We start from the raw sequence: 23,305 nt of genomic DNA on the forward strand, positions 1-23,305 counted from the left end.
ACCTCCGCGAGGAGTTCGAGACCCAGCTCGCTGTGTGATAAAGTGTGATTGTGTGTGAGGGTTATGTGGTTCGAACTAACAGTACTATATAGTTGCTTTATTACAGTGCTGACCAGCATTTGTTGTATTATCACTAGATTAAAGTGCATACTCTTTAATATATGTGACGTGGGATTTGAAAGATAGGAAATGGTGTTGGAAAGAATGAGATTGTGTATACCGAAGCAACCTACCCCAGGCCACGGAGAGGGACATGTGCGAGATATATGTTTGATAAATACGGACCTGAACCTGTGAGAGACGATGCAAATTAGTGCGTTTGGACTATGAACAGTAAATTGCCTTTCCCTGAGAATGGTACGTTTGATCGGGATTGTTTGAATCACCTGAGGAAAGTTCTGGAGGGAAATGAAGAGGATCAACGAGGAGCCAGAGGAGTACTTAAAGAGGAGAAAGAGGAGATCTCTCCCTGTATGGGCCAACACTCTCCACTGGGTCTGTGTTTGAATCTCAGCTGAGCTATAGAGGCTCGCTATCGCTGGCATTATGAGGATTTATAATTACTCAGCCCGGCAAGCTGAGTGAAAGCAGCTGTTCATACTGCTAGAAGAGATTTATGGGTACTGAACCCTCCATTCAATTCATATGCAGATTCAAGGAGGGGGGGGGGACTATTGTGTCGAAGTGCGCATGCCGTTGGCAAGAAAAAAGAAATGTTTCCAAAATTCGATTTGATTCATACTTAAGACGTGATCTAAATGTAGAAATGTGATTTGGAATTATTTTAAAGTGATTTGTAAAGTAGTTGTGTATGATTTGGTACCTTGGGATCAATGAGGATTTATAACCTCCCACCAGCATTCCGGTAGAGAGTGATCAATCAATTATCCCTCGGATGGACGTTAAACTCGGCGTGCTGTCTTCATTGGTCTGTGAATGTTAAAGTTAATAAATTACATTGGTTGATGGAGGTTAAAGACAAATTCCTGCCAAAACTACTGCTGGGAAGGCAATGGCAAACAACCCAGTGTAACCCTTTGATCGATTCAGAGAGGCAAAATTCATTGCATATATGATTGATCTGTTAATCTAGTGTACAGTGTACAGACTGGCTGTCCGGTGCTCCTTAAACAACATTCCAAAACTTTGCCTGCCAAGGTCGAGCTTTCTGTACGGGAAGCGGACAGAAAAACATGTCTGTTGTCTTTATATCGGCCTCTATCTGTCAGGGTAAATTCATTAGATTTAATTGGACAATCTTATATATTGTCACAATGATAGACCATAAAGCTGTTTAAGCGAGATTGGATGAATAATGTAGACTGGATTTGAGAAGCACCAGCTGAGTGAGGTGCAGGGCACAGCAACACCAAACAAACTGGAGAAACTATTGCAAGACATGTGAGCCAACCGAGTTGCTACAAAGGGAAAACTGAATGCTCCAATGGAGGTCAAAGGGGAGTTGAATTCGTACGAGATGGAACTGCGGCGTCAGATGGACTTTTTGCGAATGTGGTTCGCTGTAAGTCTCTGCTTGGCAGTGCAACACGTCACCCCAACTTGGACTTGGTAATCATCAGGGAGCAGACAGAGGGAGAGTACAGCTCACTTCAGCATGAGACTGCAGAGGTACCGGTGGAGTTTTACCAGTTGGGAGTTAAATGATATTCACCTGATGACTCAACTTTGACAAATTATTTGCACAATTTTTGTACACCTGTTTAAAAACAGAGGATTAAACTGTATTTATTTGTTTTGGTGATGAGAGAAATGGATAAGATCTACAATGTCAGATATTTAAAATGTTGATGGAATTCCTGCAAGATTTAATGAATTAACTAACTATGAGACATTACATCCAAGAACCATGACAAATGCGTTTAGCAAGCTACGCACTTATCAAAATAGAAATGCTTTTGGGGGGGAACCTACGGGCGGGTCTGATGCTACTGGGGCTGGTGCCTCTTTTGATCTAAGGCTCTAAGCCAAGCCAAGGTCGGCTCACTCGCGCAGAAACCAAAAACATCTATATTTTATGTACTAGCAGGGATACCCGTGCTCCGCATGGGAATCCTGTGGATGACGGTGGATTTGAAGGAGTATATGTCACAGTTAATTGTAAAATTGTAGAGGCTGCCACCATTATTTTTTTTTTCATCACCACTCTAATATTATATTTTCCCCGCCATGTTTTATATGCAGAAGACTCTAGTTCAAAAATGTTAACATTTATTGCAGCATCAGATAAAAAACCATAATGCTTCAATAATGTGAGGCTGGTTTCATGTCATCATTTGTGACTTAATTTATACGTCGGGCATAACCCAGCCTGGCCCAGCGTATTTGATTTATTTACGTCTGTTATCCTGATAACGTCAAAATTATAACCGTTCTTGAAGTAAGAATTGGGAGACGTGTATTATGAAATGGCATACCTCTGAACGTGCAGTTCGAGAATTCAAATTTGTTCGCTTTCGCAGTGGCATAATGTTTCGGGTTTCAAAGCAGTTATAACAGGAGGAGAATGTGTATGTTTAAAAACTCAACGAATACGAACATTTTGTATTTTAAAAAACCCTAGCGTTTTTAACCATGAAGCTTTTTGTTACAATGAATACGCCGGTGCACTATTCGAAAGCCATTTTTTTTAATGGAAATTTTATTATTATTATTTTTTTTTAATATACATATATATATATATATTTTTCATTTTTATGGAAAGGCACTTAGCGCATCCTGGAGCTGAATGTTAGGTCTATATGTGTGTAAAGTTTCATCAAGATAGGTTCACTGGTCTAGGAGCTTATTGGTTACAAACAAACAGACAGACAGACAGACAGAAGGACTGCCATTTATCTAGTAACTTTTGTTATGTGACCCGATATTTGTCAGGAATCAAGTTCAATATTGTAGAAGCTATTGTTTAAACTGTTTGGAGAAATTTTGTAACCATGTTGTCAAGCTTTTGATCCCAAATGGATGCTCTGCAGCCAAAGTGTGGTCTGCAGCTCGGCAACTCTAATGACGCCATGCCTACAACAACGGCGTGGAACTCTCACCATGGGGGGTTTGCAGAGCTGAGAGCCTGATAAAGACTTCCAAAAGAATCACCCTGTGACGACAATGATAGCCATGCTACTGTGAATTAATGCAAGAATGTGCAACCTAGCTTTGAATTATTTTGGGAATCTATTTTGTGAATTATAATAACCTAGAACACCAGTGTGTTTTGCACACACCTAGCAACAGCATACCAATGTGCTTTGATCTGTGTTGTCGTGACCAACAAATGACACTTGTGGTAATGTCTACATGTAAACATGGGAAACAGTTGGTAACTAGTGGAGGTTGTGTGTTAATTACTTTCAGACTAAGCTCATTTAAAAAAAGAGAAAAGGAACTCATTGAGAACGAACCATCATGTTTCTTTTGGTAATAATTAATATAAACTTTTTTGTTTTGAGATTACAAATTAAGCCTGGTGTTGGCTTAGTGGTTAGGGTGGTGGCTTTTTTTTTTTTTTTGTATACCTTGGTCGAGGCTCGTATGAGAGCTAACACACAACTCACAGCAAGGAGGCATGAGACAAGAGGGGCGGGAGTGGAAGGGACAAAACAGTGGGGAACAGACACATTAGGTGAACTGTGGAAGGGAGAGGGATGAGGATGGGACGGGGAACATGGCGAAGAGAAGATGGACATTTCAGGGACTTTCAGGAAGGAAAGCAGGAGAAATGAAGGAAGTGGGCTTGGGTGGATTATCGGGGGTAGAAAAGATCGAGGATTTGGATGGGGGAAGATAAGAGGTGGTGGTGAACAGCTGTTTTGAAAGCCTGGAGGGAAGAATGGGAAAGAATAGAGTGAGGAAGTTTATTCCAAAGGTGGGAAAAAGAGGAATGAAAGAGTGAAGATGAGCAGTGATTCGTGATTTTGGTAGTTTTACCAGAAGGGGGTTGTTGGCGGACCTTGAGCGCCCTGTGGAAATGTGGTGGGGACAAATCGCAGAGAGAGCAGGGGGCAAGGCTGGAGAGGAGTCGGTAGAAGACAGAAAGACCACCGACCAACCTGCGGTGATTGAGTGAGAGGCCCAAAGACTCAGCTTCATTGCGGGAGATGCCGATGATCTTAAATGCCCTGGTTTCGACAGCGTGAAGCCGAGAAAGGTGGGAGGCAGGAGCACCAGCCCAGAGGGGAGAGCAGTACTCCATCAGGCTATGGACAAAAGCTTTGTAAGTGGTCAGGAGCTCAAGAGGGCCGAGGAAGGACTTAGCACGACGGAGGATTCCCAGTCGGCGACTGGCTTTTGAGGCGAGGTTGGAAATGTGACTTTCCCAGGAAAGGTCATGGCAGATAGTGAGACCTAGAAGCTTGAAAGAAAAGACTTCTTCCAGAGGATTGTTGAGAAAGTGGATGGGGGGGTTTTGTAAACGGTCCTTTCGAAGAGACATAGTGAGAGTGTGAGATTTGTCTGGATTGAAAGACATGTTCCACGTGTTGGACCAGTTTGTGATTTTATCCAGATCTGCAGTGAGTGAAGAAGCTGCTGCTTGCCGGTCTGAGGGATGACAGATGGTACGGCAGAGGGTGGAGTCGTCGGCAAAGAGAAATAGAGGATTTTCCAGAGAGTCCGAGAGATCATTGATGAAAACCAGAAAAAGAACAGGGCCCAGAACGCTACCTTGAGGAACTCCAGCCTGCACAGGAAGAGGGAATGAAAGAACTCCATTTAGGGCCACACGTTGACTGTGACAGGAGAGGTAGTCTGCGAGCCATGAGTGGAGATGGCCTTGAATACCATGGGAAGAGAGTTTGGTGAGTAGTGCAGGGTGCCAGACTGTGTCAAAAGCACGTGATATGTCCAGGGATACGGCTCGGATTTCCTGTCTGGCATTGAAGACCTCCATCCATTGATGGGAGAGCAGAAGCAGCATATCCAGGGTAGAGTGACCTGGTCTGAAACCAAATTGATGATTGGAAATCAAGCCATTGGAGAAGAGGAAGGATTTCATATCTGAGGCAATGATGGATTCCATCACCTTGCTGATGATTGGGAGAAGGATGATTGGTCTGTAGTTACAGGGATCTGTTTTTGCACTTTTTTATGCAGGGCAGTGATGTTAGCAGATTTCCAAGCAGATGGCAGATGACCTTGGGCAAATGAGAGGGTGAATAGAACAGAGAGAGGGTGAGCAAGAGCAGAAGAGCAGGCTTTGAGGACACGTGGGCTGATGCCGTCTGGACCGGTTGCAGAATCTGACTCGAGGTTTGAAAGCAAGCTCTCCACCTTGTCAGGAGAAAAGGATACAGAGTCCAGGGACAGTTGGGTGCGACTGGGTAAAGTGGGTAGAGATAGAGATGGGTTTAGGACACAAGATTTAGCTGCAAACACCGAGTTTAGACATTCAGCTTTATCACGTGTGGAATCAGCAGTGCGGCCATTTGAGGTAAGGGAGGGGATGGAGGGGGAACATACACCAGAAACAGATTTGATTAAACGCCACCAGGATTTTGAGGAGGGAGAGAGGTTTGAGAGTTCAGACTTGAGATGAGAAATATGTTGTTTTCTGGCTCTCCTAAGGGTAGATACACACTTGTTCCGAGCTTTGTGGAAAGAACTGAGATTGCCCTCAGTTGGGTTTGCTTTCCATGAGGCAAAGGCAAGTTGTTTCAGGACAACTGCCTCGCCACAAGCTTCAGTAAACCAAGGGCGGGAGGAAGGGTAAGACAACTGAACACGAGAGGGGATAAATCTGTGCATGAGGGAGAGCAAGTTTCTTTGAAAGAATTCCCAGGATGAGTTGATGTTTGAGAAAGTAGTGATAGGAGACCAGTCTGTAAGTTTGATGGCTGCTCGGAGACCCTGCCAGTCGGCTTGAGTGAAATGCCAGACTCGACGGCAGTCAGGTGGTTCTCTGATAACAGCCAGAGAGATGTCCACTTTGACAAGGACGTGGTCAGAAGAACCAATTGGAGCGAAGGAAGAGCAGCAGATATTGTCAGGGAAATTTGTCAAAATCAGATCCAGAAGAGATGGAGTACCATTGGTTGAGATCCGGGTCGGGAAGTTGACCGATTGAGTCAGTCCCAATGAGTCGCAGAAAGCTTTTGCTGAGGTGCCATGGCAGGTGAGAGAGGTACCCACACCTAGCCAACTGGCGTGATGACAATTGAAGTCACCACATAAGAGGAAGAGAGAGTTTGGATGAGAATATAGAAGATGGTCCATGTTTTCGGATAGTGAGGTGTAGATGGAGTCATCACTGTTCGGTGGACGGTACAGTACACATATAAACATGAGGTGGGAGTGGAGGGGAAGCCGAAGCCAGAGGTATTCCTGGGGGTGTGGGGGAGTGAGAGCAGTGCATGGAGAGTGAGGAATAGAGTCTTTGATGAAGAGAGCAACACCTCCACCAGGACGAGGCTCAGGTCTGTCATACCGTAAGAGGGAGTAGCCAGGGAGAGATACTTGGGAGTCAGACACATCTTGGGAGAGGAAAGTTTCTGTTAGGCAGATAATGTCTGGTTTGTCAGTGGCAACCTGTATGGAAAGATCTGAAAGGTTTGAGCGAAGGCCCCGGATATTTGAGGTAGGGCTTGGGATCCCAGGGTCCTGAGTTCAAGCCCCATTTGCTGCTGAATTAACACCAGGAGGTTGACTCAGCCTGTCATCCTTCCGAGGTCGGCGAAATGAGTACCAGTGTACTGGTCCCGGTGTATGCCCCGGTAAGAATAGGTGTACCATATCCCTGTGTGTCGTAAGAGGCGACCAGGGTTGGCGTCAGGAAGGGCATCCGGCCATAAAACATTGCCTCAAGAAAAAGCCCAACCCCTGCACAGCAGGGAAAAATGGCTGTAAAAACGGTTTTGAGATTACAAATTGAGAAACCTTTTATCATACAAGTCTCATAATCCTAATTTAAATGTATTGGGGTCTTCAAGTGACAGAGTAATGATTGGTTATATCACAGTAAGGTTATGAATAACTTGTATTTATTGATTAATATATTGTCAATCACTGTACCTATGGACCTTGTTAATCTGTTAATTGAGGATAGGGAAAAGTTACTGAGTATTGAATCAAGATAATATGTTAAGTTAAGGTACTTACATAATATTGAAGGAGGGTCTGCATTATTAAATTGATCGACATATTAGTCAACATTACATATTAGGAATAAGTTAACTGCAAGGCAAAAATCAAGTTATGAGGGAAAACAGCATGGTATTTACATAACCATAATGCAGAATGACTGGAAGAGTGGCTAGTCCAACAGCAATTATGAAATCAATTAAATGGAATTAGGAATTGTACCATGTATTGTAACTGTATTGCTCTCACTGATTAGGAGCTGGTACTAACCCGACTGTAATTTAAATAAAATGCCTCTACAATTTGTAGAAAGACAAACAAAAGGATAAACAAGAATTATGCGAAGTACGAAGACATGACCATGTGAAATCGGTCAGAATCTAAGAATTATATTATTGAAAAGAGTGCAATGATGCAACACGCCAATTTAAATATTACCTGTGTTATCTGTCTTCTGATTAATTAGACAGGTGCATGATTTTGATTAAGTGGTACTTCTTGTACGTTTACTTAAGTAAGTTGTGGTATTTCTAACACTGACTTGACCATCTTTCATAAGTACAGAAGTGCTAAGTTAGTTGGAAATAAAAATTTTTTTAAAATGGCAGTTGCTCTGGAACTACTTGTGAATGAAACTGTGAATTGCTTAGCGGATATGAATGTTAAAATGGTAACTGTGCAAAATCGAATCGCTTTGGATTCGGTACTTGAAAGAAGTAGCTAACTTTCATAATTATTGTACAGATGATGGAATATTTTTGGTGAAAAGAATTATTGATTGCAAATACGAACCCTGATAAAGACTGTTGCCCTTTCTCCATGGAAATAGCAAATGAGATGAATGTTTTGAGTGTACATACCACAGAGATTTCTGTATATTTTAACATGTCGTTAAGGTGTGAAAAAAACAAGGAAAGGGATAAAATATTGATATAACATATTATGCAAGTTGAATGCTTCAGTAAGAACTAAGAACCTTTGTCAGTCTTGTTGAAATACATGAGCCCATGACGTTTATGGATTGGCATGTTTAATTGATGCTTAACCTTAATTTTGTTTGTTTCAAGGTGTTGAGAGCAATTGAACCATGCAATGTACGATTTCGCCTAATGAAGCTTTGGAAGAACTTCCACGGAAAGATTGGATGATGGGGAGAACCCAGATTTAGGTGATTGGGCATTCAACACGTGATCATGAAACTATCCCCTTCCTGAGGAGATAAGATGAGCATGTTAGAGGAAAAAAAGAGAAAACCCACTGAAGAGAAGGTTGGACAAGTCAAACCACAACAAGGCAAAGTCTTAACGTCACCGTTGCGTGGTGCCAGGCAGGCCAGGCAAGCCTGGAGGAATGTCTTCAACCACACTCACAAATTGCTGCTCTGCAAATACATCGTGAACTTGCCATGGTTGCTTCAATGCACGACGAAGGCCCTGAAGGTCCACATGGCGAGTCATCTGCAACATGTGTTCAATGGTGCAGGTGGGGCTCGTGCAGCCATCGCGGCTGCATCCAATGTGCACAGCTCACTTGGTGAATCAAACCTGATTGCAGAAACTGCTGCTACGAGGCCCCAAACTCTGCTAGGGCTGGATCTCTGGGTCACCTCTCGAGTCCTTTTCGTCTCCTTCAACCCAGTGTCAGGCCCAAGCTCGTACCTGCGAAGATATACCTTCTCTGCAGCTCAAGGAGTGCCTCGACTGTGTTTCCCGTTGGGTGCTGCTCTATCTACACCCTGACCTGCTTATCTTCTGACTTCGGGTAACATGTGTTTTCGATTTGTGACACATGCTGATGAACAGGCCATGAATTAAATGGAAACACACTCACGAACCTGGCTGGAACACTATTGAAATGGTCATCATACAGCATTCTTCTGATATTAGCACTCACTGCCATTGTTGACCGAACTCGTGTAACGGATATCTTTTCTCCTCCAGGAATGGGGTATGGTGATCATGTGTAATATAATTATTCAAATTTTCCTGATAAGGAAAAAGGGGGGATTGTGGAAGAAAAAATAATCATATTAATGTATTCTCAATTATAATTATTGCTGGTGCTTTATAAATTTAATTTTTATGCTACAAGTCAAATTGGCTGTCAGTTATGCTTCCCTTTACCCAAGAGTATTTTGACCTAAATGTTGATAAAAGGAATGTCTTGCGATGGAACAAAGTGACCTGGTTGACAACACCAATTTTTGCCATGATTATGTCATTCGCCTTTCACCCAGTAGACAAGTATTACAGTTGGAGTTCTTTTGCCTATTGCTTATCAGCCCGCTCCACTCCCACAAAAGCATATAAATGCCAGGAAATGTAATCTTAGCTTAGTGCAAATCATTGTGGATGTGTAACAACCATCTCAGTGGTTTGGACTCCATGGTACCATGTTAATAAAAAATTATCTGATGAAATGTACTTTCCGTTGTGGACAGTGAATTAATTGTTTCAAACAGATCGAGTAACAGGATTTACATCAAGTAGGTTAACAACAAAATTCTCCAACACTGCCTCACACCTTGCTCAGCTCCACACTGTGTAAACCTAGGTTTTTAGGATTATTGGTATCTCCCACGATGAAGCTGAGTCTTTGGGTCACTCACTCTTTTTCCACCACAGGCAGATCGGTGGTCTCTGTTTTCTACCGTCCCATCTCCAGCCTTGCCACTCACCCCCTTGCTCTGTTTGTGCTCTGTACCCCCTATATTTCCACAGGGCAATCAAGGTCCACCAAAAAAACCCCTTCTGGTGAAACTGCCAAAATCAAGAATCACTGCTCATGTTCACTCTTTCGTTCCTCATTTTTCCCGCCTCTGGAACAAACTCCCACACTCTCTTCAATCCCACTCCTCCCTCCAGGTCTTCAAAACAGCTGTTCACCACCACCTATTATCGTACCCCATCCAAGTACTCAATCTTTTTTTCCCCCGCTAATCCACCCCAAACTCACCTCCTTCAAATTCCGTTTTACTTCCTGAAAGTCGCTGTAGTGTCCATCTTGTATACCCCATGTTCCCTACCCCATCCCTCTCCATTCCACAGATCTACTATTGTCTCTGTCCCCTACTGTTTTGTGCTTTCCTCTTCCATCCCTATTGTCTCCTGCTTTGTTATGTATTCTATGTGTTAACTCTTACACAAGCCTCGACAATGTATCCAAGAAAAACAAAAAAAACAAAAGGTCTTGAAGTCGTTTGTTGGGGTCTCTGATTTCTTGGACCAGTCTATCCAAGATGAGCTTAATTACCCTGGCTTTCTCCTCCGCAAGAGTGACTCTTGCATCGGTCACTTCCATGCCAAGCATTCTTTGGCGATATGAAACACATCATTCAGTGGAAATATCTCACATTTCTGCAATTTTAAGTCCATTGGTGATTGAACTTTGAAATAATTGAGGATGTTCACCAACAAAGTGCTCCATCAGGTCATTCAGGTCAGCTACTGCTTCATGCAGATTCACTTATGGAGACTGCAGACATTTTTGGACATCATTAATTTTTAGTAGGACTTGCTCCCAGAAGTGGAGGATGCAAACAAACTGAAATGTTAGAAGACTGAATGAGTGTCCCAGCTTTTGCTCTAGCATTGCCTGACTCAAGTTCATCTTCATTCAGAGATTGAAGAGGCTCAATAAGTTCATCAAAGAAAGTCAGAATTATGCACACAGCTCCTTCTCTTGTACTCCAACACGTGTCGCAATCCCTTTTCACCGTGAACTTCAGTTTCTCGATCATCCTCTTCCATCGGCTGCTTGATACCGAGAAAAAGACATACACTTGTTCTACCGTTCCAAAGAACGTAATTATGTTGGGGTCAACAGATGTAGCATGTACTCCCACCAAGTTGAGAGAGCGCTTGTCGCAATTGATGAACACTGCTTTGGAGTTCCTTTCACGAAGTCTTGCCTGCATGCCAATGAGATGGCCCGACATGACAGCTGCGTTGTCATACATTTGAGCATGACAACAAAGGAAATTGATGCAATCTTTATGAAGTTTCTCAATGATGGTTTCCTCATACCCAACAGCATCCTTCTTATCAAGCTTCAATAAATCAAGTAATGCTTCCCACGCATTCACTTCACTGGTGTCACAACTCAATCCGACACACCAAATCACTTCCAACAACGGCTCTGTTTGTGACACATCTGGAGTTGAGTCAAAGAGACGACCAAAGTATTTTGCCTCCTTGATCTCGCTTAAAATCCTGCTTCGAACCATATTCGCCATCAGATAAATTAATTCATTTTGGAAGTCATGTGATAGATAAGAAACAGAGCGTGGAATTTTCTCGAACTTTCCATCGATGGTGGACCATCTATTTGGGTATGAGGAATCACAGTGATGATCATAGGTTGCCAGGAACTTCAAAACTGCCAGGAAATTTCCCGGATTAGGACAGTCCAAATTTTCGACGTGACCCCTTAGATAGAGCTAGGTTTTGTGACGACAACAGCTTGACCAAATCCAGGAGTCTTTTTGGACTTCTCTCTAGCGATATCACTAGTCTTGAATTTTCTTCTTCAAGACCTTGGCCACTCCTCTCTGTATCCTTCGCACCTGCTCCATCTCTTTCCATTCGACAAATGTCTTTCGATGATATGGATTTTCCTCATGATTTTTTAGCTTCTCCGTATTCTTCCAGCATGAGAAACCGGCTTGAGATTCAAAAGCCGATTTTGAAATTGAGGGACTGCTTGGAAAAAGCGAACGGCAGAAGCAGAATGAGGCTTCCTTTCGCGGTGAATACATCAGTCACGTGCGTAGAACCTGTTCTCCATTTTGCAGGTCTTTGATGTACCAGTTCTAGGTCAATCCTTGACTCGCAGCCTTTGTTACATATTCTACTTTGGGGGAGGATTGCATGTGCCATTTGGAAGGTGTGGGTGCCAAGTTTCAAGATCACTTCCTTAAAAGTCTGTTGAATGCAGGCTCACCTTGTCGATGAAAAATTAATGCAAATCAACATCCTTGAAAACTACAACAGCTGGTTGAATGACAATACTATAATTTTAAGTGATTCTTCACTATTGAGAGATGGGACCAAAAACGATATACAGCACAATATCTCAAAACATTGTGGATGAGTTATGACAAAACATGGTGAATAAGTTGGGCGGGTGACAAGAACAAGCTCATTAGATTTTTGTTAATGTCCGGAAGCCAATCGGGCCTATCAGTGGAATGCAACACGTAAAATGTTCAACCTGGTGGAGGTATGCGCTCTACCGAGTGCCGCTGTAGTATTCACTTGATTCTGCTAAATCTGGTCTTTCCTGTTTTCCATCTTCGTTCTTGGTCTTTTATTTACTCCAAGGAAGGCAGCCAGTACTTTGTTTGATCTTTTATCTTTGGCAAAGTAAGGATGGGATGGGTGGGGCCATCTCTCAAAGCCCGAATGTATGGGGACGCCAAGTAATACGCCACAAAATGTTTTTGAAGAATTGTTGGTTTTTTTTTTATACGCCACTTCAAGACATTCTGATGAATGTCATTATAAGCTGGGGGAGGGGGGGGGGGGTTGAATTGCTCTGGTGGATCGTGTAGTGCGCATACACCGAAACTTCACCCAACTTCTCCATCGCATTGTGTATACTGTGTACGAGTGACAAGCCAGTATGTCGTGTTCTTTTCTATGCCTATTGAGGTTAGGGGATGGCAGGGTGGTGAGCACTTACAGCACTCCCCCAGATGCCCCAGCTGGATGGGAGGGGGACTCACCGCCCCATCCCATACTCTCCATCCACACGAGGTCCACCAGAATTCAAGATGCTCATTTGGGGCACCAATGGTAGACTGGGCTGCTGGGGCATTAATTGACGTTTTGCACCATCAGAACTTATTGATATTTTTGTGTTCAAGTCTCATCAGAGGCCACCAAAACTACTAGGAAAGCAGGAAATGTGTTTGCTTACAGTGCTTTCTCAGAATCGCAGGCTTTCACCACTTTGGGCACTCATTTTTCCAAATTTTCCCACCCATTTCCGATTGTTTCCTTGATGGCATGGTTCAATGCATTCTGATTAAAATTCCTTCTAAAAATCCCTGAAGAGCCCAGTCAAAGTGAAATTCGATTTGACCTTTGGAGTGACCTTTGGAGCGTTTGCGTGACCTTTGGAGAAATTATTTTCTTATGGTGAAAAATCATCGAAATACAGATGGAATTGCCAAAATAAATTATCAATAACCTCTTCTTCTCCTCTTCCCTTTATAAGGGATGAGGTACAATGGTATCAATCTTGACCACGACACTCCTCCACTTCCCCCTATCCCTCAGCCAACTCTCCCCACTCTCTAACCTCCATTATCTTATTGGTATCCCTCCTGAGACAATCCTCCCATCTCAACCACGGTCTACCTCTTTCCCTCCTACCTTGCTCCCTCAACCTATCTGCTCTGTTTGGCATTCTCCCTTTCCTCATCCACACCAAGTGTCCAACCCACCTCAGCCGGCCTTTCACCAATCTCCTTGTCAGACTAATCTGCACACCAATCTCCTCCCTCAGTTCATCCATCCTCTTTCTATTCACCCTCTTCACTCCCGCAACCCTCCTGACTCAGTTGTTCTTGCAGACCCACAGCCTCTGTTGTTGTCTGTCAGTATCACCATCTCCACACTATAAAGGTCGGCCGGCATTACACAAGACACCAGACCCTTCCCTTTCAATTTATGTGATATTTGTTTGCCTGCCATTAATCCCTCCACCCTCCTCCACACAATCACACCTACCTGAATCCTTCTCTGCACCTCAGCCTCCAACCTACCATCCCCAGTCATTATTCCCCCCAGATACTCAAATCTATTTCCATGTCTCATCTCCTTCCCCTCTAACCTCATACAGTATTCATATATTTTCTCTGCTGCTCGACCCACAACAATTCGGTCTTCTCCTGAATTCCTCCTTCCACTCTCCCAGTACCTTCTGCATCTCCCGTTTACTCTCTGCCACAAAAGCCAGTTCATTTGCCTCTATCACCCTCCCCAGAATACCCCTCATATTTACTGTCCTGCTTACCAGCTCCATCACTATGATAAACATGAGTGGGCTGAGAGAGGTTACTTGCCTCAAAGCGACGTTCACGCTGAAGTCCCTCCTGACGCTCCTCCCAACGCTCCCGACCGAGCCGACGCTTCAAACCCAGTCGCCGACTGGGAATCCTCCATCGTACAAAGTCATTCCTCGGCCCACATGAGCTCCTGACCACTTAAAAAGCTTTCGTCCACAGCCTGATGGAGCACTGCTCTCCACTCTGGGCTGGTGCTCCTGTCTCCCACCTTTCTCGGCTTCACGCTGTGGAAATCAAAGCATTTCGCATCATTGGCATCTCCTGCAATGAGGCTGAGTCTTTGGGCCTCTCACTCCCACCGAAGGCTGGTCGGTGGTCTTTCTGTCTTCTACCGTCTCCTCTCCAGCCTCGCCCCCCCCCCACTCTCTCTGTGATTTGGCCCCACCACATTTCCGCAGGGCACTCAAGGTCCGCCAATAACCCCCTTCTGGTAAAACTACCAAAATCACGAATCACTGCTCACCTTCACTCTTTCATTCCTCTTTTTTCCCGCCTTTGGAATAAACTCACTCACTCTATTCAATCCCACTCTTCCCTCCAGGCCTTCAAAACAGCTGTTCACCACCACCTCTTATCATCCCCAATCCAAATCCTCGATCTTTTCTACCCCGTTAATCCACCCCAAACCCACCTCCTTCAAATTCCCTGCTTTCCTTCCTGAAAGTCCCTGTAATGTCCATCTTGTATACCCCATGTTCCCCGCTCCACCGCTCTCCCTTCCGCAGATCTCCTAATGTCTCTGTTCCCCACTGTTTTGTCCTTCCCACTCCCACCCCTCTTGTCATGCCCCCCTTGCTGTGCGTTGTGTGTTAGCTCTCACACGAGCCTCGACAAGGTATACAAAAAAAAAAAAAGTCCTCCAACATCCTGGGACTAACAAAAACTCTTCCCTTCGTTTCCTTGTAGATACCTTCTACCAACCTATCTTCTGCTTCCGGCACTCCCATCCATGTCAGTGTCACCATCACAATCTCTCTAGGGGCAGTGTCATAGGCCTTCTCTGGCTCCACAAATCCCAATGCCATCTCACCTTACATCTCCAACCTCTTCTCCACCAGCTCTCTCAGAATGAACATCCCATCGGTCATCGCCTTACCCTTTCTCAATCCCTGTTGCTCTTCGTCGATCTCCATCTCTAAACTCTTCCTTATCGTCCCACCCAGGATTCCTTCTTGTACCTTCATGAATTAACTTAAGAGTGTAATGTCCCTGTACTTCGCCAGATCTTGAACATCGCCATCGCCTTCCCCTTCCATATCGGTACAATTAGCCATCCTCCAATCCTGCAGAATGAAATCAAAAACATTAAAAAACCTCTTTTGTGTTTTTGTCATGGTACGTACTGCCGTGTCTCGTACTTCCTTTGTAATACACCACCCAGGGGCACTGTTGAGGGTTTTCAGTGTGGAGACTTGAGAAAAATTGCATTTTTTCCATCGATAACACAATACGAAATTTAGATTTTTGGGGGAGGGGATGGAATTAGAACTTTTTTGAAATGAGAAATCATCCCGCACCCCAGAACAATAATAATAATTATATATATATATATATACCAACCTGGTGAGCCCACTCAGTGAGGGGTGTCTTCCCGGAATCCCAGGAATTTTCTGTTTTTGCCATAACAAGTGAGGTGGTACAAACGAAGGAAGCTCTCACTGAACTTACTGACATCTTTTTGGTGCGTTGGTAGATTTTTAAAACATAGAAAGACCTGGAACATGGTCATCGATACCAAATTGCCAATGTGATATAGCATCTGCTGGAGATGTGAAAGGGGCTTTGATTTGATATTTATGTCGATGATAACTGCACCGATGTATACTTTACTCAATGTGGTAACCGCAAATTGGGAAACGTTATAATTTAATTAGACAATGAGGAAAATCAAACTTTTATGCTTCCTGACCTTCAGATTTGGGACCAACTACCTCATCAATATGAGCAATACTTTAATAATTCCAGTTGAAAAAAAAAAGAAGCTGCTGACGTTACCCCCCTCCACCCCTATTCGTCTTGTGCCCGGGAGGGGGGGGGAATTGTCCCCTCTCACCGTGAGTGCTATGAACTCTTGTGCCACCACAGAATTTGCTGCAAGGGTTCTGATCAATAGGAGGCGTCTGCCACACATCCAGCGTATTTAGGCATCCATTACACAGTTTATGAAGATTTCAGCAGCTAGGAAATATGACATTTCAGCTGAAATAGCTACTTCTGGCCTTTAGTTGCAGTCGATGAAAGACAAAACCACGCACTCCCCACAACTGAATATTTGTGGGATTTATAGGTCCCCCAACGGATGCATAACTCGCCAGTTCCTCTCTGGATCCTTAATGAAATAACGATGTTACATTTGTCCTCTCTAATCCTCCGGAACCTGCCCAAAGTCCATTGAGCCGTTAAATATATCCGTTACCATCATGTCCATCTGCTCCACCACTGGCACCGCCCCAAAACTCTCAATTGCATATTATCGGGCGAGCTTTGTGTTGTCGTAGTTTTCCTAGCTGCTTCTTCACTTCCTCCATTCCTACCCGGAACTCATGTTAAAGCTCTTCCTCACCCCAACCTCATAAATAGATTCTCTCAACTACTGGTAATTCTTCTAACTGTTCTCATGTAAACGTTAAAGAAAAATGAATATTTAATAAGCCTGTCACCTCATTTTCATCACTAACCAATCTCCCTGTGATATCCCTCAATGAGCCCATACTTGTCTTAACCTGTTCTTTACCCTTCATGTACTTATAGATAAAATGCCTTGAACTTCACCCGAAACAAGGCTGAGAGCCACTAAATGTGAGGAACTACTGAGAAAAAGAAGAAGAGGAAGAACTGGCAAAACCTTCACCGAGTTCTGAAACAAGAAAACCTCTTCAAGGGACCACTGTGCAGGAGGGGGTAACTCGGCCAGGTGGAAAAATTAATTTTCCTCTTCCCATTAGGTGTTTTTTTAGGAGACACCATCTCAGTGCTGGATGGCCGTTAGCTCCCGTAGGGAGCTCATCCGCCCTTTGTCAGGTGTTGTTTTTCAACCTGGTAGGGTCTCACCAGGGCCGGATTAACCACTAGGCCTGTGAGGCCCAGGCTTTTGCCTACGAAAAATTTGCGACGACGTTTTTTTTTTTTCAGTCTTGATTATGTGACTCGACATGTGCAGGAAGGCTGTACACACCTTGAGCGAAGGCGGCTGGCACGCTGCCAGACAGTGATAGTCGGCAGCGAGCATGGGAACCATGTGATCACATCACAATCAGCCAATCACATGCGTCACCACTATCGTCTGGCTGATGGGTGGAGTAACGTTCGCACTGAGTATGAACATACTGGCACCCTCTTACTTTCCTGTGAGTTATCGAGCATCCTGATGCTTGCAGTTCTTCGTTTTGCTCTTATTTGTCGTTTTTTATTCTTGACTATGGAGACGGATATATTCGGCACCACAAAAGTGGTACTTGCAAACGCGACAAAAAGAAGAGGCATGAAACAGAAACAAAAACACTGTCTGGATCCATCTTGAAATTTTTTTCCCCTCACCAGAGTCGAGATGAGCAAACGGAATGTGCACATGCAGAGTCTTCTGATGTCAATGTCGAGGGATCAAGTAATCTCGCACTGCATCACATTTTGAAAGCTGATGATACCAATACCGTCGCATCAAGCAATGAGAGAAGCATTGGAACAACTGAAGCCAGTGCTGCGGCTCGTACTTTCAATCCTGATCCTGCTGAATGGACTCTTTCCGCAGAACTCGTGGATAATTTCATCCAGAATCCTCCCTGCCAAGATAGGAACGCAGATTTTTCGTATACAGCCCGAGTGTTTCCAGATAAAATGCGGTATTTTCGGCGCGAACACTTTTAGCAGAAACTCACAAACGGGGAAACGGTGAACAGGGACTGGATGCTGTTTTCTCCATCAAACGGTAAACTTTACTGCTACGTGTGCAAACTCCTATGTCCCGACGGCGATGATCACGAAAGCCATCACAGTAATTTTCGAATCGGATTCAATGATTGGAAGAATGCCTCTGCACGTCTAGCGCCGCACGAGCGTGGGACTGCCCATATTCTCGCAATCAAAAAGTCACTCGAAATGAAGGTGACAGACAGGATTCACACATCATTTGAACAGCGGTACCTCCATGAGGAAGCTTACTGGACTAATGTCCTGAAGCGAATTGTCACTGTAATATCGTTCCTCGCCGAAAGAGGGCTTCCGTTCCGGGGCACGACTGAGCAGCTGGGTTGTGCTAACAATGGAAACTATCTTGGTTGTCTTGAACTAGTCTCAAAATTCGATCCATTTCTCGCCCAGTATCTTGAAGTGTATGGGAACAAGGGAAAGGGAAGTGTGTCGTACCTGTCATCAACAATATGCGACAAGTTTATCCTACGACTGGCCGAAAAAGTGAAATCTACCATCGTGCGAGAAATAAAAGATGCTAAATATTATGGTGTTTCTGTCGATTCGACGCCAGACGTTTCGCATATCGATCAGTTGACGGTAATATTTCGATATGTGATGCGAGATGGTAGCGCCGTCGAAAGGTTTCTACAGTACATCGTCATTGAGCATCACAATGGTGAATATCTGTTTGGAAAATTGCAAGATGTACTGGAAGCCAATGGGATTGATCTCATGGATTGTCACGGGCAGTCATACGACAATGCAAGCAACATGTCCGGTGTCTATTCAGGCGTACAAGCAAGAGTCTGTAAAATTAATCCATTGGCTCAGTGGGTACCATGTGCTGCGCACAGTTTGCATCTGGTAGGAGTCGCTGCCGCAGAGAGTTGCTTGGAAGCCGTCAAATACTTTGGACTTATTCAAGCCGTGTATAAATTTATGTCAGCATCTCCCCAAAGATGGGCCATTTTAAATAAGTCACTTGATGAACGTGCCATCAAACTCAAATGTTCGTCCGAGTCTGATACGAGGTGGTCAGCTCGCGCGGACGCTTGCAAAGCGTTTTCCGCAAGCTACAAAGACATAAAGAAGGCACTAATGAAGATAGCCGAGCGCCCTAAAGACACTCCGTCAGTGAGACTGGAAGCCAAAGCATTGGCTGAGAAGATGGAACTGACCGAAACAGCAATCATGTGTGCTGTCTGGTCTGATCTACTTGGCAACATTGATCGAGTAAACAGATGTCTCCAACAACCTGGAATAGATGTCGGAGCGGTTAAGCAGCATTATCATGCCCTCTATTAATACAGAGTCACTTCGAAATGATGAAAGATTTGATGCATTTCAGGACCGCGCCAAAAAGATGGTTGAGTCCATCATTTACACTGATGATAATCGTCGGGTCAAGAGGCGAAAGAAGGCCTTCGATGAAAATGACGAGGAAGAAGAAAACTCAAAATCTGGCAGGGAGAAGTTCAGAGTTGAGACGTACTTCTCCATACTCGATCGCCTTCTGAAAGAAATCCATAGGAGAAGAGAGAGCTATCAGAAAATCACGGATCTGTTTGGATTCATCCCCACAGCCAACAGCCTCGACCATGATACACTCTCTCGCAGAGCGGAGAAACTGGTTTCAGCATACCCTGCTGACGTTGAAACGGACATAGTTCAGGAAATAGGACTTTGCTCGAAACACTCCAAGTTCATTGATGCATCGGACATGCTCAAGTACATTATTCACAACAATTTGACACAGACATTCCCCAATATTTTTGTTGCCCTCCGAATATATTGTTCAATGTTTGCTACGAGCTGCGAGGGTGAACGCTCCTTGAGCACACTAAAGCGCATGAAAAATTGTCTTCAGTTGACCGTGGGGCAGGTGCGTGTGTCCATGCTCGCTCTGCTCTGTGTTCAATCCGAGCTGATGAAGCAAATCTATTTCTCCGAAGTGATCGCGTTGTTTGCCAACCAAAAGGCACGAAAGAAGGTGTTTCAGCAGGGTGGAAATTGAATACACATACATTCCTCCGAATTTGTTTTCTGTATCGTTTGTTTCTCAATTTCGAAGCCGAATTGGATTTTACAGACACTTGTATGTTTGAAAGTCGGACAAATCGCCATTTACCGCAGTCTGTTCCGATTACCGAGTCTGATTTACCGAGGGGTGACGCTGCTCTCAGTGCCGGGCAAGGTCTTTGCTCGGATAATTCTTGATAGGGTTCACCATCATCTGCTTGAGCACCAGCGTCCAGAGCAGTCAGGCTTTACACAAAAGAGGTCAACGATTGACCGTATCCTTGCACTTCGTGTGCTCACCGAACGCAGACGAGAGTTTCGGCAGGGGCTGCTTGCAGCTTATGTTGATCTCTGTAAAGCGTTCGATTCATGATGTCCTCTGGAGGATTCTTGGTCTTCGTGGGGTGCCACCAAAACTGATCGATCTGATGTCTGAACTCTACTCTGGTACTGAGAGTGCTGTGAAGTGTGGTGGTACCATCTCTGACTTATTTCCAGTTGTTACTGGAGTTCGTCAGGGGTGTGTACTTGCCCCCACACTTTTCAGCACTTGTATGGACTGGATTTTAGGGAGGATGTCGGAGAGATCAAGTTGCGGTGCGTCATTTGGCAATGTCAAGATCTCGGACCTTGATTTTGCAGATGATTCAGTCATCTTTGCGGAGACTTTAGACATCCTCTTGGGGGCCCTCGAGGTGCTGAATGAGGAGTCGGAGCCGTTGGGATTACGGGTTTCTTGGGTCAAAACTAAGATCCAGGCTTTCGGTGACATCTTGGATGCTGCTGTCCTGTCTGTGTCTGTTTGTGGTGAGGATGTTGAGGTCGTGGAGAGATTCACTTACCTTGGTAGTGATATTCATGTCTCTGCTGGCTGCGAGTCAGAGGTCAATAGACGTCTGGGTCGGGCCTGGGGAGTCATGGATTCACTGGATCATGGGGTGTGGCGCTGCCGGTACCTGTGCGGGAGGACGAAAGTCCGAGTCTTCAGGTCCTTGGTACTTCCAGTCTTGCTCTATGGGTGCGAGACTTGGACTCTGACCAAGGATCTGAGACGGAGACTTAATTCCTTTGGTACCAGGTCTCTTCGGAGAATCCTTGGCTATCGCTGGTCGGATTTTGTGTCCAACGAGCGGTTGCTGAGAGAGACTCGGATGAGATTTGTTACCTGCATAGTCCGTGAGCGTCAGTTGCGGCTGTATGGACATGTGGCTCGTTTTCCTGACGCTGATCCTGCTCACCAGATTCTCTCAGCGAGGGAGTCTCATGAGTGGAGGAGGCCAGTGGGCCGACCACGTGCCTCATGGTTGCAGCAGGTTGACCATCATCTCAAGGAGATGGGGATGGGCCTGGCATCTGCCTGGGGGATGGCCAGACGGAGGCCCCTGGAGTACCGGCGGAAAGTGGACGCAGCGACGCGCTGTTCTGGCACATGCTCCCATACCTGACCTGTTCCGATTAAATTTCATATTCAAAATCGTCGTTTTGGTCACTCTTGAATTTGGCCTACGAAATCTCAAGGGCCTTGGCCTACGAAGACCTTAATCTGGCCCAGGGTGTCACAGTCACCTTCCCCATGAGCAAAGCCAGTGAGGGTTATCGGTTTAGTCGCAGACGACCTGACCATGCGGCAGGTAGCACTGGGTTACATGTTACTAGTGGCAGTCCCGAAAATCTCACCTGACTTACAATTTTTTTTTGTATTAAAAAAAAAACAAACATTATATATATTTTTAAAATACTGAAAAAAAGCCTTACTCCTGTTCAAATGATCAGATCAATAATACTTTGAAATGGCGTATTGTCAGCAGGTGTATTGTCGCTGCGTGTCACCCGGCTTGGCAAAAATGTTCAATTTAGCAGTTTTTTTTTCTTCCAGAAGGTGATCCCAAAACAAGTCCTTCATTAGAAGGAAAAACAACAGTTGGGGAAAATTGATGAACAAAACTTACAGATCCTTCTTGATTATCCGTCTCCTTCACTTGCGGCTCCAGATGTAAAGCCTGGGTGACAAACGAACAAATCAGAATGGGCATCAGTAACACTATTTGAGGACCTGAAAGGCAGAGTGTTTATTTTATCACATTATTATTTCTTAACAAAGCCAATCAATCACAGGATAAGCTTCACAATTTTAAGACTGTTCATTTTCAACACTCGACTTCAAACAATGTTAATGTAATTCTGTTCTTGGAACATTGCACCTGGGTCCAGCACATTTGCTTTTGTGAATTAATTAAATGACCCAGGATGTTGTTTAACATTCTTCCGCTCACTGTGGCTGTTTATCTAATTGTGCGAACGATTCAAACTATAATATGTTGGCAATGTTTCTCATCATATGCTTCTTCCAGACATCCCATAAACTGTTTCTTGAAAACAATAACGATATGATACTTATTCTTGGACTATCAAAGAGAAAGACATTTCTTTGAAACTTAGCTGTGCAAGACATCAAAATCACATGAAAGTGAATCATAAGGTTCACTCCAAAAATTGAGAATTACTATTTGTGATCATTATGTATTAGTTGCAGGGGATACCCGGTGCTGCCGGGATGGGTGAGCCTTTCCTGGCGGTGGTTTCGGGACATGTTGGACATGCGGAATCCCAATATTCCCCTAATCGTGGCCTCTGGTGGCCCCAAAACGGAGGTCAAGGCCAACGCGTGGTAGATTGAAACCTTGCCCAGATCCTGAAGTACCGACACCCAAAATTTAGGGCCTCTCGGTGCTATGGTTCGGCCGTTAAAGAATAACATACAAATGCACAAACACACACACACATACACACACACAAACAAACACTTGTAACTCCAGTGAATTTACCAGTAACTTATGTGGAGACAGTCAATATAAGATGGTCCAAGGTGAAACAAATCGGTCAGGTGATACATTTAAATCCACTAATGTACCTTTGGTAAAGTTTGTGTCAGCTTCTGAAGACGATTGAGTTGCCCGACCCACTGAGATTCAGACACACCTGGAGGATAAACATTGAAATGAGTGCTCACACGTTGCTGTAAGGACTTCACTTTGCACTCATTGTGATCATGAGTCTGACACACTGAGTGGCGTTATGGGAAAGGAAACATATTGTGCTCTGTTCCTGTCATAAACTAAAATTCATAATACATTTAAAGCTCATTGAAGCATGCATGGAGATTAATGTCCCTCCTGCATCCCTTCCTCTACGAACACTGATAAATTGTGATCAGGT

At 44.4% G+C, this 23,305-nt stretch overlaps 1 protein-coding gene across 7 annotated transcripts in view; it reads right to left on the bottom strand.

Annotated features, from left to right (window-relative positions):
- LOC147017654 (N-terminal EF-hand calcium-binding protein 1-like) overlaps positions 1–23,305 on the bottom strand; it is a 101,754-nt gene that overhangs the window by 27,775 nt on the left and 50,674 nt on the right. For 6 of the 7 annotated variants that reach the window (XM_085847394.1, XM_085847395.1, XM_085847397.1 and 3 more), the window contains 3 exons: positions 23,001–23,068; positions 22,039–22,089; positions 17,872–17,940 (listed from right to left, as the gene is read on the bottom strand). In XM_085847394.1, the coding sequence (XP_085703520.1) occupies positions 17,872–17,940; positions 22,039–22,089; positions 23,001–23,068 (188 nt within the window). The remainder of the gene's footprint in view (positions 1–17,871; positions 17,941–22,038; positions 22,090–23,000; positions 23,069–23,305) is intronic. The other variant, XM_085847393.1, reaches the window with a different exon arrangement.

The sequence above is a fragment of the Eptatretus burgeri genome, chromosome 11, assembly GCF_056783735.1.
Source record: "Eptatretus burgeri isolate ZD-2024b chromosome 11, Ebu_testis_v1, whole genome shotgun sequence".
NCBI classification, from domain to species: domain Eukaryota; kingdom Metazoa; phylum Chordata; class Myxini; order Myxiniformes; family Myxinidae; genus Eptatretus; species Eptatretus burgeri.